General features: G+C 32.3%; 2 protein-coding genes across 23 annotated transcripts in view; one reads left to right on the top strand and one right to left on the bottom strand.

The window, feature by feature from the left end:
- Positions 1 to 13,045, bottom strand: part of LOC105427440 (uncharacterized) — a 68,362-nt gene extending 55,317 nt beyond the window's left edge. For 6 of the 15 annotated variants that reach the window (XM_089078006.1, XM_089078008.1, XM_089078017.1 and 3 more), the window contains exon 1: positions 12,698 to 13,044. In XM_089078006.1, coding sequence (XP_088934132.1) covers positions 12,698 to 12,844 — 147 coding nt within the window. In that variant the 5' untranslated portion in view covers positions 12,845 to 13,044. Of the gene's footprint in view, positions 1 to 3,860; positions 4,248 to 6,346; positions 6,563 to 12,697 lie in introns of those variants that run through there. The other 9 variants (XM_089078019.1, XM_089078021.1, XM_089078018.1 and 6 more) reach the window with 7 other exon arrangements.
- The window catches only part of LOC105427477 (F-BAR domain only protein 2), a 31,706-nt gene continuing 20,658 nt past the window's right edge, over positions 6,663 to 17,710 (top strand). For 4 of the 8 annotated variants that reach the window (XM_011639231.3, XM_011639221.3, XM_089078023.1 and 1 more), the window contains exon 1: positions 14,428 to 14,798. In XM_011639231.3, the coding sequence (XP_011637533.2) occupies positions 14,769 to 14,798 (30 nt within the window). In that variant the 5' untranslated portion in view covers positions 14,428 to 14,768. Of the gene's footprint in view, positions 6,761 to 9,779; positions 10,147 to 14,426; positions 14,799 to 17,710 lie in introns of those variants that run through there. The other 4 variants (XM_089078027.1, XM_011639247.3, XM_089078024.1 and 1 more) reach the window with 3 other exon arrangements.

Genomic DNA, 17,710 nt, shown 5'->3' with positions numbered 1-17,710 from the left:
AGTTATAAAGTTCATAAGAAAAATATATTGTAGAATATATAATTGTATAGAAAAAATCATATAATAATATATATTTTTATTTATATATATTTTTTTTTTATTGTACAATATATATTTTATTATATAATTATATATATAATTGTATAATAAAAAAAATATATATTATACGAAAATTGTTCGGAAAAAAAGAAAGTTTTTTAAATACTTGCAAATACTTAAAATACTTGCAATTCTCTGTGATAATGTATTATTCTTTGCTCTTTTTATTTAATTTTTGCAGAATCGTTATACAAACTTCTCCTATCTCGCCAATCAAATGGGCTTTTAACGTAATAGACTGTTCTATACGCAAAAACGCATCTAGTAATCGTTTCTCCGAATGAAAATGGTTGACTTATTTTACACGAAGATACATAAAGAGAAAAAAATTGCGAGTACTCTTGAAATTATCGAGTTCCTAGCAAACACATAACGAAAACGTATATTGATTCGAAGGTAATACTAAAAGTGAAATGTCGGCTATCCCATAGTAAACTCGCTATAACTACGGTAATAACTAGCATAGCAATCATATTAACATAGCAATCCTGGTTTTTTGCTTAATGTGATTCACATTAGCAAGTAAATCAGGAAATTTGGAAATCCAATCAATCAATTTTTCAAAAATAATGAAAAATGTAATAATGTTATGTTAAAAGATCCTCTTTAATATCTATTAATATATTTAAATTTTATATATATATATATATATATATATATATATGAAAAGTTACGTCATTCCAAATAAATATATGGCAAAATATAATACATATTCGGATATATAAATATTAAACAAATACTTTATTTCAGTGAACAAATATAATTTCTATAAATAATAAAATTTTAGTGATAAAATCCGAACATATATTAAAGTGTATTATAAATTTTTTAGCAACAATTGTGCTTTGTTAGCACATTTATCATTCTGCAAATAGAGAATACTGACAATGTAATCATTAAAAACACATATAATATATTAAAACAAATATTTTGTTTCAATAAACTGATAGAATTCTGTAAATAGTGAAATTTTAATGATGAAATCCGAATCATATTAAGTAGACATATTATAACATTTTTAACAATAATTGTGCTTTTGTTAGCACATTTATCATTCTGACAGAGAGCGCTGACAATTATGACATTAAACTGTACGTATAAAAATTCGTTATGGGGACAAGATTATTGCGGCAGTTTCGTCGAAAATTAATAGTGAAATCTTCATAACTCCACATAAATTAAAAAATAAAAGAAGCACACTTTTGACAGTGAAGCTGTCCATCTTTCACCGTTCCATCAGATTTAGTGATTTAGTCAAATCACGGTTTAGTCCGCCGTGGAGAAGAAAATTTATGCAATGCATACGATGTAAATCGTGCCGAACCCGTGCCGTAATCTAACGAAAATCGATAAATTGATTCGATTTCGATAAGACGAGGGATGCTGTATTTGACCGAAAGGAGCACGATACTCGATCGACTTTGAATTGATAAAATATGCTTCGTTTGAACGAAACATTTCGGACGCATACAATGGTATAGCGTAAAAAGTTACATAGAATCTGTCAGACTACAATTACCGCATAATTGCAATAAGAACTGATCAATTACATATTATATTCGTAGTGATATATAATAGGAATGTTAAAAATAATGAAAACATAAAATAGAATTTTAACTGAAAAATCAATTTCTGTAAGAATACAACGTTTAAAAAAAAATAATAAAAGACTCTTTTGGCTTCCAAATTAACGTATTCTAAAAAAATATATCTTTTTTTAAAAAAATATCCTTTCATCTCTGAACTTCCATTTAGTAAATATATATCAAAGAAAAGCGACATAATAAGTTAAATTTTTAATATAGAGAATTGTAAAAAATGATAGCTACATAATACATAACATAATTCATTAATTTTAATAAATATGAATTAATATGAGCAATTTTTTATTTATCATTTTAGCTAAGATAATATCGTATGAAAATATCGTATAAAATAATTTAAGCAATGCATATTCTAATCATTTTTTCAGAGTTTAATTTTGCAATATATGTAAAATATATTTATTTTTTTTATTTCATATCGTATATTTCTGTTTCATAGACATTATATTTATTATTAACAAATACTTTACAAATCTATATCTATATTTTATATATATTATAAAATTTGTGTAAAACTATTATAGAAAAATAAAAATAAAAACATAAAATATTTGTGAGTTTTTAATTATGTTTTTAACTATGCAAACTATATTACATTGTGTGTCCCATAAATATTTATTTATACAGCAAAATTGAAAAACTCAATTCGGTTTAAGAGAAAAATCTTTCACTTCATTTCTTTATATAAATTTCTTTATTACTATTTTTAATTTTATTAATAACAGAAATTGAAGCAAATTAAAACAAACTGAAAGAGATAAAATCATAAAGCAATTAAATTAGCAAGACTACTTTCAATTATATGTAATATTCTCTAAACAAAAATAAGGCATCTAAAAATTTGTCTGTTTATTTTTTTACATTTTTCGCTCGATACATTTTTCAAAAAATGATCTTTAATTTTCTCCACTGTTGTATAAATATTTTAGAGTAATAATTTATAAATTAATAATTGTTCTAAAATAATTGCAATACTAAGTAATTATTTTGTTGTTTCAATGAGAAATATGAATAAATCCTTTAATAAATTAATTTGATAAATTTTTTAATAAAGTTTTAATAAAATATTGTCAATAAATAAGTTATGTTTTTATTATTATCAAAGTAAAATATTAACTTTTCTCTTTGCTGTGGTTATAAAGGATCAAATATTACAATTGAGAAATTTATTTCGATTACATATAGATATAACTTTCCGTGGACTATTTAAGTTATATTTATAACTTAAAACTGCGAAAAAATGAACTTAATAACGATAAATTTTAAAGTTAAAGTAACTTAAAAATTTATAAACAGAAAAAATTCTGTAGAAGAATAAATAAATATAAGTAATAAATATAAATGAAAATGAAATAGAACTCTAACTAAACTCTTCCTTTTTCTTCCTTTTGCATTATACCGAATGCAAGTGCACTTCCTCGAATTGCTAACAGATTTATGAGACCAGCGAACAAACAAGCGATACAAGACTATTGAACCGATCAATGCAGTCGCCATCCTGATTAATCGTACCATTCGACGAGAATCTCAGATTTTCTATACAGACTAGTTGAAAACTAGTCGCTCATCTTTTTTAATACAATTTCTATGATCAGCAGAGAATGAATTTTTCGTTAATAAAAATATTAAAAAGTAATTATCGATTGAGGGCCAAGAAACTTCTAAAGGACATTGGGAGAGAAAATGGATGACAAGACGATTCAGTCTTCACTTAATTTCAAATGGGATTTACTTGAATGAAAATTTGATTTGGCAAAGTTATAAAGGTTATATAATATTAAAGATGACTCTCTCTCTCTCTCTCTCTCTCTCTCTCTCTCTTTCTCTTTCTCTCTCTGCTAATCTATGCTGGATATTCTATTTGAAACGTTTGTATTAAAAAATTAACAGGAAAGAAGATATATTAGATAGATTACGCTGAAACATTTTGTATTTCACAACATTATGTTACTTTATTTTATCCCCGATATATTTTATATTTTTTTATTATTGCACTATATTATTAATTGACAAGAAAAATCGAAATGCTGTTGCTATTCTTCTTCCCCTATTAATCTTTTAAATGGTTTCGGTCGGAAGTAGTATATACAATTCGCGGAGAATCTGGACAGATCCTAGGTACGCACACTGCGTTCAGAGTTTCTTTGGCTCTCTCACCTTGTCAATCGGCATCGAAGGGCACGCACGGCAGAGGTTCCAGAATGAACCAATCATGAGGTCGCGGTGTGTGGGGCAGTGGGACAGTAATAATGATACACAGCCGCTGCGTTTAGCAAGCGACGCCACGAAGGCCGGCCGTTTCTCGGCGACGACGACGAGTACACACACAACGCCGTCAGCAGGCCCGTTCTATATCACCGAAGAGGACGTGGTTCCTTGGTCGCCAGTCACGATATCACGACGCGAGCGATACACCACTATATCCTCGGATTCTCGTCTTCGTCCACCTCTCACTACCACAACACCACCTTTTTTCCTCTCAGCCTTCGAGGCAGTGTTCGTAAGTGGCGCTCGGGCTCAAGCTCGGGCTCTGAATTGCTCCCTCTATATATATATATATATATATATATATATATATATACATACATACATGTGTATATACGTATATGTATTGTGTTGAAATATATAAAGCGACATGTAATACTATATATTATAATAAGCTTATTTCAGACGATCTATAATTGGATTTTAAAACGAGGCACTTCATAATTTTAACGTTCTGTATTTTATAATGTATACATATGTGTGTGTGTGTGTGTGTGTGTGTGTGTGTGTGTGTGTGTGTGTGTGTCAAAATAATAAAGTAAATTTTATCCTAAAGCATTTGATATAGCTCGTCTAAAAACTATATAACATGTTGCACATAACATATTGTGTGTACACCCCCCCCCCCCCACACACACACACACACACACACAATAAAATGTAAAATGTGTAAATAAGTGGAAGTATATACTGATATATAATGGAAGTATATTAATGAACTAGATTAATCAAGAAATGATTTATAAGAATTCTCATGAAGAACAATGTAAGAAGTGTGAATACTCAGAAGATTATACGGATTTTTACGGTAGGAATACGGAAGAAGGAAGTACAGAAATAGTGTTCGTATTTCATTTGGCACTATTGGTATTATAGAATCGAAAAAAGAATTACGTATAGAATATATGATTCGGAAATATTGCCTGTTCGGGAGATTTCTTGAAAGACACGAATTCATTTAATATTATCTTAACAAGTGTCAAGTTAGAGAGTGACGAAGCGTAAAATGATTGCAGCGATGATGCGTAATTAAAGCAAAAATTATCAATTCTAATCATACATGTAAAGATCAATAAGATCAAGAAGAACAAAGTTACATTCAAAATTGCATGATCAATCAAAGTTGACTCGAACAAAATTTGTGGAAGGCTCAATAAATCGTTTAGATGACATCGACAATGTTGTCACACAATGTGTGAGAAGTAAAATGGTGCATGATGGTGTTTGCTTATTCATCGTTGAAAGAGATAGATAAAAACGAAATGAATCAAAAAGTGAAGGATCCAGCCTTTTACCACTTCATCATTTCCGTTCTAAGAAACTTCCTGTTTGCCAGACATGGAGCTTCTTCCTCTTTGCCATAAATTCTTTCATTCTCTCTCTCTCTCTCTCTCTCATTACATTCTTCCTCCTTTATCTTACTGCGTTCATCCCAATCAATCCCATTTCAATCATCGATCTAACCGAAGAATCTTCGACGCACATCTGTCATTTCACCGGCTCACATCTATCTATACAGGATGTCTCATTTTGATGAAATTATTAGTGTCTACTAATAAATTGATTTGTCTCATTATGCATATAAACGTGTATGATTATAAAAAAAATGAATAGTTTGTGAGATATTTTACATTTCGTTAAAATAAAATATAAAATATCTCGTATTGATTTTTTTGACATCTTTATGTTCAATATAAGAATTATATTTTTTATATAAAAATATATACAATTTCATTAAAAAAATGGCGGTGACTTTCACGTGACTTTCAAATGGCTATCCAATGTCAAACCAATAGTATCATCATATGTTTTTTTTTTATTTTAATTCTAAAATTTTAATCTGAGAAGTTTTCTGTACGGCGTCAAGTTTAAGAGATATACAGCTGTTTCCATTAAAATGGAACACCCTGTACATGCGTATGCGCATCACAAAAGCACAAGTATCTTCAGGAAGGTACTTGCGGCGCCTTCGAAGAAAGGAGACGCCGGTATCAAGCAAATATGATGGCCGGGTCGGCACCGACGTCGGTTAGAACTAATACTATTTAATTAAATTTCCTTGCTGCATTCACACTATAGACAAGAGCTTCGAAATAAAGAGAGAATCGCTAATTCAATCGCACCCACACCGCACGTCGATGAGCTATGAGTGATACGCGCCGGTGGTGGTCGCGTTAACGCGCCGTGTAAAGTGAACGTGAATAAAGGGGCTAAATAGGAGAACAGAAACGGCGACGGGCAAAAAGAAAGGGTGATATGAATTAGGAATATGGAATCAGATCTAGCGGATCGTGTGTACGATGCGTGCGGGCGTATGCCTGCGTATACGTATATATACGCGTATGTATGTGTGTGCGTGCGTGCGTGCGTATTGGCACCTAGGTGACACCCCGGACACGTACGAATGACGTTCACAACGAGACGGAGGGCAGAGCGAGAACGGAATCGTGAGAGGCACTGCTGGTCCCACTGTCGCCGCATCGACGTTGCGTAAAGCGCCGCGTCGCCGGCAAGACGGCCCGCGGAGACGGTAGAAGGGATTGCCGATGGCAGGCGCAGGCGCCAAGCCGGAGCGGAGCCGGGTCGATAGTCCGCAACATCGTTCCTCCCTTGCCGGCCGGCTGGCACTACGCGATCGCTTTCTCTCACTCGCTCTCCTTCTCTCTGCGTTGCCGCCGCCGCATCGCTAAATTCCACGCAGTGGCGAATTGGCGGTCTGGGCTGCGCGAGAGCCCCGAGGCGTAGAAATTTGCTTCTCATATTTTTCCAAAGGACCCATCGATCGTTGACAGGTAGCGATATATTTTTTTTTTTAACGCTAGAAAAGTTCCTCGTTTCGAAAAATTAAACCGGTCTTCACGATTATCCGTTAAGTCGAATTTCTTTTTCTTCCTTTCTAAAAATTTATCAATTGTTTGAAGCGTATTTCGCAATATTTCGTCGTCAAAAATATAACTTAAAATTCAAATTTGAATTTCAAAAAAAATTTTTTTTTTACGATCAAGAGAATTAACTTTATTGTCGCTTGCTAGAGTTATAACTGGAAGAACACGAATAATAGTTCAAGTACAGATATCAGCGTTATTACAGAAAGTCATATCAATTGGCTAGGGCACTAAAGTCCTTTAATTCGTTACTGTTTTCTTCGTCCTTCTTTATCTCGCTCTTTCGTTCGTATCATGATTGCGTACTTATTCGTACTCTATATATATATATATATATATATATATATATATATATATATCTTTTTTATTTTTTCTTCTCTCTTTCCTTTCTCCCTTCCGCTTTGCACAACTACCCGTTTTGGTCTAGCATCTATTTTCTAGGGGGAGCTTTCCGCCCCCTTCCACCCTATTTCTCCCAATCGCCCACCACCGTCGTTACACACGTGCATATGTGCGCGTTATTCGATGTGAAGGTAGTTCCGAATTGCCTCCACGTTTAGAAGGTAGTGGTTCAGGTTCTTTGCAGTGCTACCTATCTATCTACCCGGATTCCAAGTCTATTTTCGATATGCGTCACTATTCAATGCTCGCATTTTGACTTTCTTTCTATCCCAACTTATCCTTACTCTAATTTTCCATCTCAGACTGTATACTTAAAGTGCTTGCTAATTGACATCAAATTGTAGGGTAAATTTGAAATCTCATAATTTGACATTAAAAATTGAAGTATTTTGATTAATCGTTTTTCTCTTCAATTTTACTTCAACATTTTAAATAGAGAAGATGGATACTGAAAATCTGATACCGAAGATACTGAAGATTTATCGAACACTTATCGGATATTTGCCAAAGAAAATTTAACTTCGAGTCAAGTATGTATATTTTTTAATTTTTTAATTTTTCATTATCTCTCAAAAACTTTATACATTATTGAATGTTTTTTTCATCCAACGATTCATATTGCATTTGTAGATTACATTTATAATAGTATTTCATATAAAAATTTGGCAATTGATGTAAAAAGTAATTTTCTTTTTCTTCATAAATTTAATTGCAATTTAAAAATTGCTCTATTTAATCTTGCTTTCGTCGATGATGAATTTTTCAACAAGTTCATCATCGACATTATTTTATTTTTTTAAGACGAGATTATTTAACATATTCAAGATGATATCTACGTAGAAAAATCATTTTAAACAAATTTATCATCATTTTGTTATCAAATTCGTTTATCTTCATGTCTTTTTTAATTATTATGCTAGTTATTACTTTTGCATTTTTTTCCCTTTAATTTTTTATATCAATTCGTATCTAATGTTTCTTTCGGCACATATCACTTTCATTTTCATCTTTACAATTCTCATATTCATTACGATTGTCCCTTGTCATCTTTCAAGAAAGATTCCCCATATAAATGATATTAATGATGTCTTAATGATGTTAGTCTTAAAGATCTTTCTCATTTCATTTTGAAACAAAATTTTAATACAACTAACTAAACTATTTTTTCTACGTGCATACTCTTCATGGCATATATAAAAAAATGACAATACAATTAATAGTAAAATGTAATAATTAAACATATAAAACGTAATATGCTCAAAATCGTTGCTTTATAAATTTTATAATGCTGACAAGTTAAAAATAAAAATTTGGTTCTTTTTCTTCTAAACACAAAGATTTCATATTATAGAATTGGAAGCTTAACATTAATGATATCAACCATCCTGCCATACGAGCAACAATAGCATATCGCTCAAAAATCTTATCTATACCAGAAGATATTCGAATTCAGAAACGAAGAAACCTATTGAGTTCACTCTCAATTCGATGGCCTCTTCGACAGAAAATCGAAGTAATTTTGCTACTCTGTCATCGCATTCGCGATGTAGTATTTCTGGTAAGCCATTCGCTGCTCCGTCCTTATCCCGGGACATATGCTCTTATCTATGTCCTTTCTCGCGGCTTCCTCTTCCGTGTTTGCATCTCCGTCATTTCCTGTCCGTTACTCGTCGTGCTCGTCACGTATCCGGCGCCACGATGTCGAATCGACGTCGGCGACGCGTCGGTGAAACGGATCAGGTCACCGCGATAGGTATGTACCCGGAACCGAGTCATCATCCCATGACACAACTCGAAACGCGAGATCAAATTTGATAAAGTTAAATTCGATAAAGTTAAATTTTCTAACACCAACTTTCTTCGTTTACGGTGCGCGGAAATGCGGAGATAGATGTAAAAGTGAATATATAGACAATTATGCTTTCGTATGTCTACAGTTGATTGCTATTTTTTTAAATAGGCTATATTACGTCTATTTTTATTTACAACGAAAAAATTATTCTAGATTACATTTAATAAAAATAATATAAAACATTTTGCGGCGGTTTAGAACTCAGATTAAAAATTATTTAAACACAAAGTAGAAATGTGCTTTAATAAAACGTAATTATGAAATAACGACAAAAATCTGATTTTTTTTGTATAAATAAAATTAAATGTTTCAAAATGATTTATGTAAAATTTCATAGTGATGCAGACATTTAGCTATTTTACAAATAAAAATTAAATTTTTATTAAAAGTACAAACGAAACGACTGATGGTACAATAAAATGTTATTTACAAATAATCTTGGACATTTAAAATACTTATATAAATACTTATAAAGAAATTAAGATTTTTATTATTATTTCCTATTTACATTTCCATTAGATTATATTTCTACTTATTTACTTAAATAATTATTTATTCAGATTTTAAACGCCGTTTAATTTTTCTTATTTTTAAATGCACCTTAGAATAATCTTATTATTATTTTAATATTTGTATAGATGACATTTTATTTAATTCTCTTTTCTTCTACAGGTCGTTTCGTAAACTATTTTATTGAGTAAAATTTCAAAATTATTGACGATATACAAAATTTTGACGATCATTGTTTATTAAATGTGTGATAACGAACGACGAATGTAATCCTAACAACAAGAAGCGACATTGCATGGAATCGATAGAATTCGCCATTCGACATTGAAATCGCGCACGCTATGCAATCGATATAATTAACAGCTCGACAGAGAAGATTGCGAGGATTCCCTCGCTTATACATGGCTCGTTCTCGGCTGTCAGATAGATAGATATTTGGCTGGTTCAAAATATTTGAGACGCATCTGTAACAATCTTCGCTAATCGACCGGTATATGAAGAATAATCCATATTTGTATGATATAAATGAGTAAGTAAACGAATGAAGCATGTCTTACTAGATTGTGTTTTGTGTTTCACATTTATACAAATATTCTGTTTACTATCATACATAGAAAATGAATTTAACAGACGATTTTGATTAAACCAACCGAAAACGTTCAATAAAAAAGTTTCATTATCATTAAAAGCTCATATATTATACATAATAGTTTATTATATATAAAAATATGATAAATATAATTTTGTCATATTTGAATATGAAATGCAAATATTCAATAAAATAACAAAATAATTTTGAGATGAATAAGTTCAGTGATTAAATACTTAAATATGAATTAAATGAATTATCATTGTTTTATATATATATATATATATATATATATATATATATATATATATAAAATGAAATATTTTGTGTCAAAATATGATAGTATAAGATAAATATAAAATATTTTATAAATTATTGATTTTTGATAACTTTAGAGATTTAGACAGGCATCATCGAATAAATTTCAACCATGATTGAATAAGTTTGTCTCGTATATCTCTAGTGTTAAACATTTTGTTGTTCTATAAACGTTTATGCGCGTGCATCTGTGTGTGTGTGTGTGTGTGTGTGTGTGTGTGTGTGTGTGTGTGTGTGTGTGTGTGAGACGCCCCTGTTTTAGAAACCATCGTACCCTTTTCTGTTAGACTTAACGAACACAATGTTTAATATCGATCCGAAGTCGCACAGGCACCTTTCAAGCGATATTCGCCTTGGCCGCACTTCGATCCATGTTAAATAACACATATTCATGACCTATCCAAAGTCCATAATATACAGTGCTACTTTTCGTATAAACTTGCATGTTATCTAATAAATTACTGAAAAGATAACATGGAACAGATATTTATAGTAATTTATTAAATTGCATGCAAATTAGCGACAGCACTGTGAAAAATAGCACCGTGTATCGTAGGCTTAAATCCAAAAATTTTCCGTTTTCTCTTTAATACGTCCGGATATGTGACGGGAAGAAAAAAAAAAAAGAACAGGAGTTCCCGTGATGAATTCGCGAGCTAGTTTTCTGCGGGCGATGGAACAGTTGGAAAATATTTCTACTTTTATCATTCGCGAGAGAAGAATATCGTTGCTTGCGCGTCGCCTACATGGCGAGAAATTCACTTGTCACTTTGTCGCATTCGCAACGCGAGCCATACTCGCATATTTTGTTGTAGCGTTATTCACAAGATTGCACAAAATTCCAACGCATCGCCTTTTTTTTTTTAAACTATGCTATCATTTCTTTATATGCATATATATATATATTGGATGTCTCAGAATTCTCGTGAAGTACAAGACGTAATTTTTTATGTTAAAAGAAGCAACTTTTTTTATTTTTAGCAAAATCGCGTCCAAGTTTTTGTTAGAGAACAAATTAAAGTTAACGAATTAAAGTTAACGAGCTGTTATGTACTTTGGTTGCATTTCTATTCGAGACGCGAAATTTTTAATTATATTCTCTCGTATCGTTTGACATGAATAGCACGTCGCATAACTACTTGTTTCCGAGTTAAATTGGACTTGTTCGATTATCATTTGAGTACTTCGTCAGTCAATTAATTCGGATAATCCCACATGTATATCACGTATACCATGGCGTTTCAATCAAATGATATGATCAATTTTAATGCCTTGAAATATCATCACTAATTTAACTGCTTGAGTTATATTCATCAACAAAAAAACAATCTATGATATAGTTTGATTGTATAATTACTATGTTATTAATTTTTAAATATTCTCATTAATATCTTTTTAGATTAGATAAAATAACATTTTAAAATATATTCTTCTTTTGGAATACATTTTTTATAAGACAATGGATACAATTGTGCAAATAATATTCTGCAAATAATATTCTGCAAATAATATTATAAATTAAGTTTCTTCATTCAAAATTATCACTTGCCTAGAAAATAGATATTTACCATTACCCGTTTTCTTTTAAATTATTATATTAGTAATGCAAACAATTAGAGATAAATTTAAAAAAAAATGAAGTCTGTCGTTACAGAAAAAATTTAGCCTTTCTTTTTTCTAATGTTATCTATTTTCTCTCTCTCTCTCTCTCTCTCTCTCTCTCTTTCTCTCTCTTTTGTTTATACATATAAAGACGTATATAGTATGTGGTCTTAAGTAAAAAAAAAGAAAAAAATTGGTATATAAAAAGTACAATTAAAAGCAATTAATAAAAAGTCTGCGAGCAAGGGGATTCGTTTTCCACCCCGCGCAGTTCCACCCGAGTCACGCTGCTCGGGGTCAATAACACTCGATATTCCCCTAGAAAGCGTCCCTAACCTTTGACAAAGGATGGTATTATCTATACCTCCGTACCTCCTCTCCCTAACGGGGAAACAATCAGCGAAATAAAACATATTCAGGGAGAATGGATCGCACTGTGTAAGACTCGATCGATCGGAGTTGCATGGATCGTTGATGCCTAATAAATACATACATAAATACGCGTCTCTTCTCGTAAATGGCCGCTCGGTTTATATCACAATATACATATCTTTTTTTTTTTCTTACTTACCAGATATTGCGCGTAATGTTTATGCTTTACGAGGGAAGAGCGTTTCTTTTTCCTGTTAGCGGTGGCGGCAGCGGAAGTGGCGAGAGTGTACAGCTTGTCGGACTTCTCTTTACGGGGCGTCGATAGGTTCGACTTGTTCGCGGGCATCGTTCACTCACTTTATTTCAGCTACCTGGCCGTCGATCTATCGGCTCACAACGACGAGTCCCAACGGTCAACAACGATCACTGGGAAACGGACGACGGCGGTCTAGCTGATCCAGTGATGAGGGTGAGAACGATTGATAACGCGACCGAAACTTTCTCGCCTCGCTCTGTACGAGCTGCACGCACACAGTGACGCGCAGGTACACGTGAGGCGCCACTGTGTGCGCGCCTATGATACACGTTCGGCCATACTCGATCGTGCTCGGCTGGACTCGACTCGAAGTCACGCCTCTCGCGTTGCTCTACGGCCGACCGCCGTGGCTTCGAGCCACGTTTGAATTTCGTGCCGCTAAAGATGAGCCGAAAGTCAACGGAAAAAGAAAAATAAAAACAATCTTCTTTTTGTATATTTAACCCTCTATTACGTCATGTAACTTCGACGTTATCTATATATATATATTTAGATTTTTAAATTTTATTTCGTTTTAATTTTTATTTCGTTTATTTCATTTAGCGCAACCTGTATTATTAGTTAATATCTGTATTATTTAAACATGTCTTATATTTTTTACGGAGATAATAAAATAGGCACGGCTCTACCGTATAGATTAGTGTTTTTAAAATATTTCTGGATTATTATCAAGACTTGAGTTGCTAGGTGAGACAAATTTTAACTTTATATTTAAAAATAAAATTTATATGTATAATGGATATAATATGGATATTATATAAAAACTATTAAGTGTTAATATAAGCAATTGCATAGAGAACATTCTTTTTGAGAAAGAAGATATAAATAACTATTTTATTTTTATAAAATTAAAAATATTAAAATTTTTCTAGCTATTTTTTAGTTATGTTTTTTGCATTTTATTTATTTTTTAAAACAAATTGTAAACAAAAATTGTAAGAAAGAAAACATTAAAATAAATGTTAATCGAACATAAATTCTATATTACCGACTTGTTTTACACATGCACTAATTTTATTTATACTTCATTCGTCTTATAGAGATGGCAGAAGGCTTCAGTTCGAATCGTAATAAACATTCATGTCAATGGTAAATAATTAACCAATAAAAACGTGCGCGAATCAGCACCAACTATAGTTGCGCTTAAAAAGCATAACGTTTGATTTGAACGAACATTTGAAACATGAGTATAATCATTTCATAGATATTAGATTATAAATAACATTATAATATTAAATGAATGTTATATTTTTATAAATTATGCCAGATGATCATTTAAAATAATATAGAAAATTTTGATATATATTATTCGAATTTCGAGATCAGAAACTCAGTTACTGAGATGGATGCGTCAGTACTGTAATCTCATTGGCTGCACGCTGATGTTAGAAACGAGTCGCCGCCAATCGCACGGCGCGTGCGCATCAAGAGACAGAGACAGAGACAGGCGGGTAGACGGAGAGAGGAAGGGAGAGAGAGAAAGAGTGAGTGAATGAGAGAGAGAGAGAGAGAGAGAGAAAAGCGGAGAGAGAATCAGAGTGAGAAAAAAAAAGAGAATGAGTGAGAGAGAATTAGGACCTACGAAGGAGAGGGAGGGAGGAGCAGGAGGAGGAAGAGGAGGAGGAAAAGGAAGAGCGGCGCGACAGAGACAGTCGAATCGAGTTGACCTGTACCTCTGCGTTCGAGCGTGCCCGTTCCGCTCGCGATTCCCCGGTAGCAGGCGAGCTTCACGCCGAGTCTAGTCGCCGCCGTTCAGTGAGCCGAGCGTATTGTTCGAGTGTCGTCGTCGTCGTCGTCATCGGGTCGCAAAGTGCAACACCGCCGTGTGCTGTGTATCGTGTGCCGTGTGCGCTGCAGCTTGCGAGTAAAAGGGGGAAGTGCGGTGCAATTTGCGCCGAGATACATACGCGAAGCCGAGGGCGAAGTGGTATGATGGTCTGATCGCGGTCCCAACATGACCGTGGACTTTGTCGATTACTTCTGGGTGAGTATTCAGACTCGACCTCTCTCTCTCTTTCTTTTTCTTTCTCGCTCGCGTGACTGTTTTTCCTCCTTATTCAGTGTATCTGTCTCTGCTCCTCTCGCCGTAACGAGCGACTGCGAAATGTCACTTTCAGCAATCGGACTGCGCGCGTGAATTTAGGTTATGTTGCGGGAGAATATGTCCCGACCGTCGTGATCTCTTGGCCATCGCGATTTTCTTCGGCCCTGCCTGCCTTGTCTTGTCCTGTCCTGTCCTGTCTTATCGTGTCCTATTGTGCCCTGTCTTGTCATGTCTTGTCGGATCTTGTCCTATCTTGTCCTATCCTCTTCCTCTTCGCGATCGTTACCTCTCTTGATGCTTTGCCCCCGCGATATATTCGTCAATGAAGTTTCCTTTCCCCTTATCTCTCCCTATCGTTTATCATCCCGCTTTTTTTTTTATGCATCCCAAGATGTCCTGTGCACATCTCTCCCAACGTCTATTAATTTAAATCTTGATTTAATTTACTCTTTTTTTTTTTTCCTAATTCTTGGAACCGAAAGAAAAAAAGTGAAAAGTAAGTTAAACTGAGAGTAAAGTTAAGTTGTCTGTGTTGATAGAGAGAAATGGGCATTATGATTGGCTTTTGTCTTTTCTTTATCGCGCGCGATCTACGTGTACGCCTCTCCCCCCTCCCGTCTTCATTCTTTCGTTTTTCTCTCTCTTTCGTATTACGTACGTGCGTGCGTGGTGCGTGCGTGCGTGCGTGCGCGCGGGCGCTTACTACGTTCTCACGCCTCGCACGAGACGAAACGTGCACGGCGTAAAACGCGTAAAGAAAAGAAATAACTGATCCATGCTCGTTGACATGTCGCGTTTCTGTATGCCGCACTGTTCGTCGTATACGAAGTTCGGACTACGCGTTCTTGCGCGCGAAGTCGAAGGACACCTGCCGCGATGTCGGTTTCTTTCGCCATGTTTATACCATTCCGCAATTAGTCTCCTCTAATTGCAGAAGTATTCACACTTGTTCCTAGCAACATATATCTTGGCAAGAATCTTCAGCCGAGCGCTAAAGATTCGCTTACAAAGGAAATCCTCGTTGATTCGTATTGAGTTCGCAAGGACTGAAATGTCGATCCCTCTTGAGGATGTATTTCACATATATTTTTATAATTTTTATATTTACAATGAAAAAAATTATGAAGAACTTACAGATCATTTTAATCACATTTAGAAATAATACAAAAATGTTTGTAGCGGTTCAGAACTTGGTAAAAGTTATTTAAATGAATAAAAATATGCTGTAATGGAAATATAATTAAGAAATGATGACCAAAAACCTCAATTTTCTTATAAAAGTGCTTTAAGTAAAAATTATTTAAGTAAAGTTTCATTACGATGTAAAGATTAATTGTTCTGTAAATAAACAAATTTAATTTTTACAGAATAGAATGTTTAATGTAATATATAAATATATTAATAATATATATTAAATATTAATATATATTAATATTTAATATATTTAAGTAAAAAATTTAATTTTTATTTAAAAATTAATATTTGCATTATAATAAAACTTTATATAAATCTTGAATTTGCTTCAATACTTTATTTATATAAAAAAAAAAATAAGATTTTTGTCGTTATTTCTTAATTACATTTCTATTAAAGCACATTTCTTTATATTTAAATTATTTTTATATATTTTATATATTTAAACAATTTTTAATCCGAGTTTTAACAGTTCGCCAACAAATTTTTTATATTTTAAATGCAATCTAGTATAATTTATAATTTTTTTATAATAAAAATATGTGTAATATATCCTTAATTTCAGACCGATTTCAAATTTGAAATTTTATTATTTACTCCGCTTATTCTATAATTATGATTAATAATGTTTGGATATTAGTAACTTTAATACAGCCTTCATAAAATTTCATGAGTGTGTGTTTATATCTTTATAATTGATTAATAACACAAATTTATATGCTATAAAAACATGCGTTAATAGTAAAGTAAAAGAAAAAAAACATGATTACTTTTTTACACCAAAGTGTTACCTGAAAAAATCTGAAATTCTCAGAAAATTTATTTATGCTTTGAAAAGTCCGGGAATTTTCAAGAAATATTGAAAATCAGAGAACTTAATAAGCAATAAATTTCACCGTATATATTTCATCATGAAAAGCTTTTTTAAGGATACTACAAATTTATTTGACTAATTAGACATATTTATCTTTCTCTCAACGCTTGTTTGATAAGATAGTTGTCACTTCCTTTTTTTAACCCTGCGAGTAGTCTACATTGAACATTACAAGAGTGTCCCATTATTACGGGTAATATTGTCAGAATGCTACGACAATCAAAACTGCAATCGAATCGGAATGACAATATATGTAAAGTGAAAGATTATTGCTATACACTCACGCATGCGTGTGAAAATTTTCCAAAACAATTCTTACAGTTGAGTATTAAATTTTAAATTGTGAATATTTATATTGATTCGTATTTTAAAGAAAGGAAATAATAAAGTAAAATTTTTCTGCTTAAATACTTTATTAATAGAAAAAAATTATCTTGTTTGGAAAAGCAATATAGAAAATTTGTTTGTTTAAACATTTTTCTTCTCTTGATACGTTATTTGAGAGAAATAAATCGCTATTTTTATCTTTCTACGTGTCACGTCATTTCAATTACGTCAGAATCATTATTCATTATTGTTCAGATATACAAATACATCGAAACATTTATTTTAAATTTTAAATTATTTATTACATTTTAATCACATAATTCGGAAAAGATATAGTATGAAATTGTTATCTACAATAATTCCAGAATCGTCAAGAATTCCAGAATAATCAAAATATCTCTGTATTTTAAATACGATGTAAAATATCAAATAGGCTATGGAAGATTTCTTTACAAAA

Source organism: Pogonomyrmex barbatus, unplaced genomic scaffold, assembly GCF_055798465.1.
Source record: "Pogonomyrmex barbatus isolate J1 unplaced genomic scaffold, ASM5579846v1 scaffold21, whole genome shotgun sequence".
In the NCBI taxonomy this organism is placed as follows: Eukaryota; Metazoa; Arthropoda; class Insecta; order Hymenoptera; family Formicidae; genus Pogonomyrmex; species Pogonomyrmex barbatus.
Note: the sequence above shows the minus strand (reverse complement) of the source record. Positions and strands in the feature narration are given on the sequence as shown.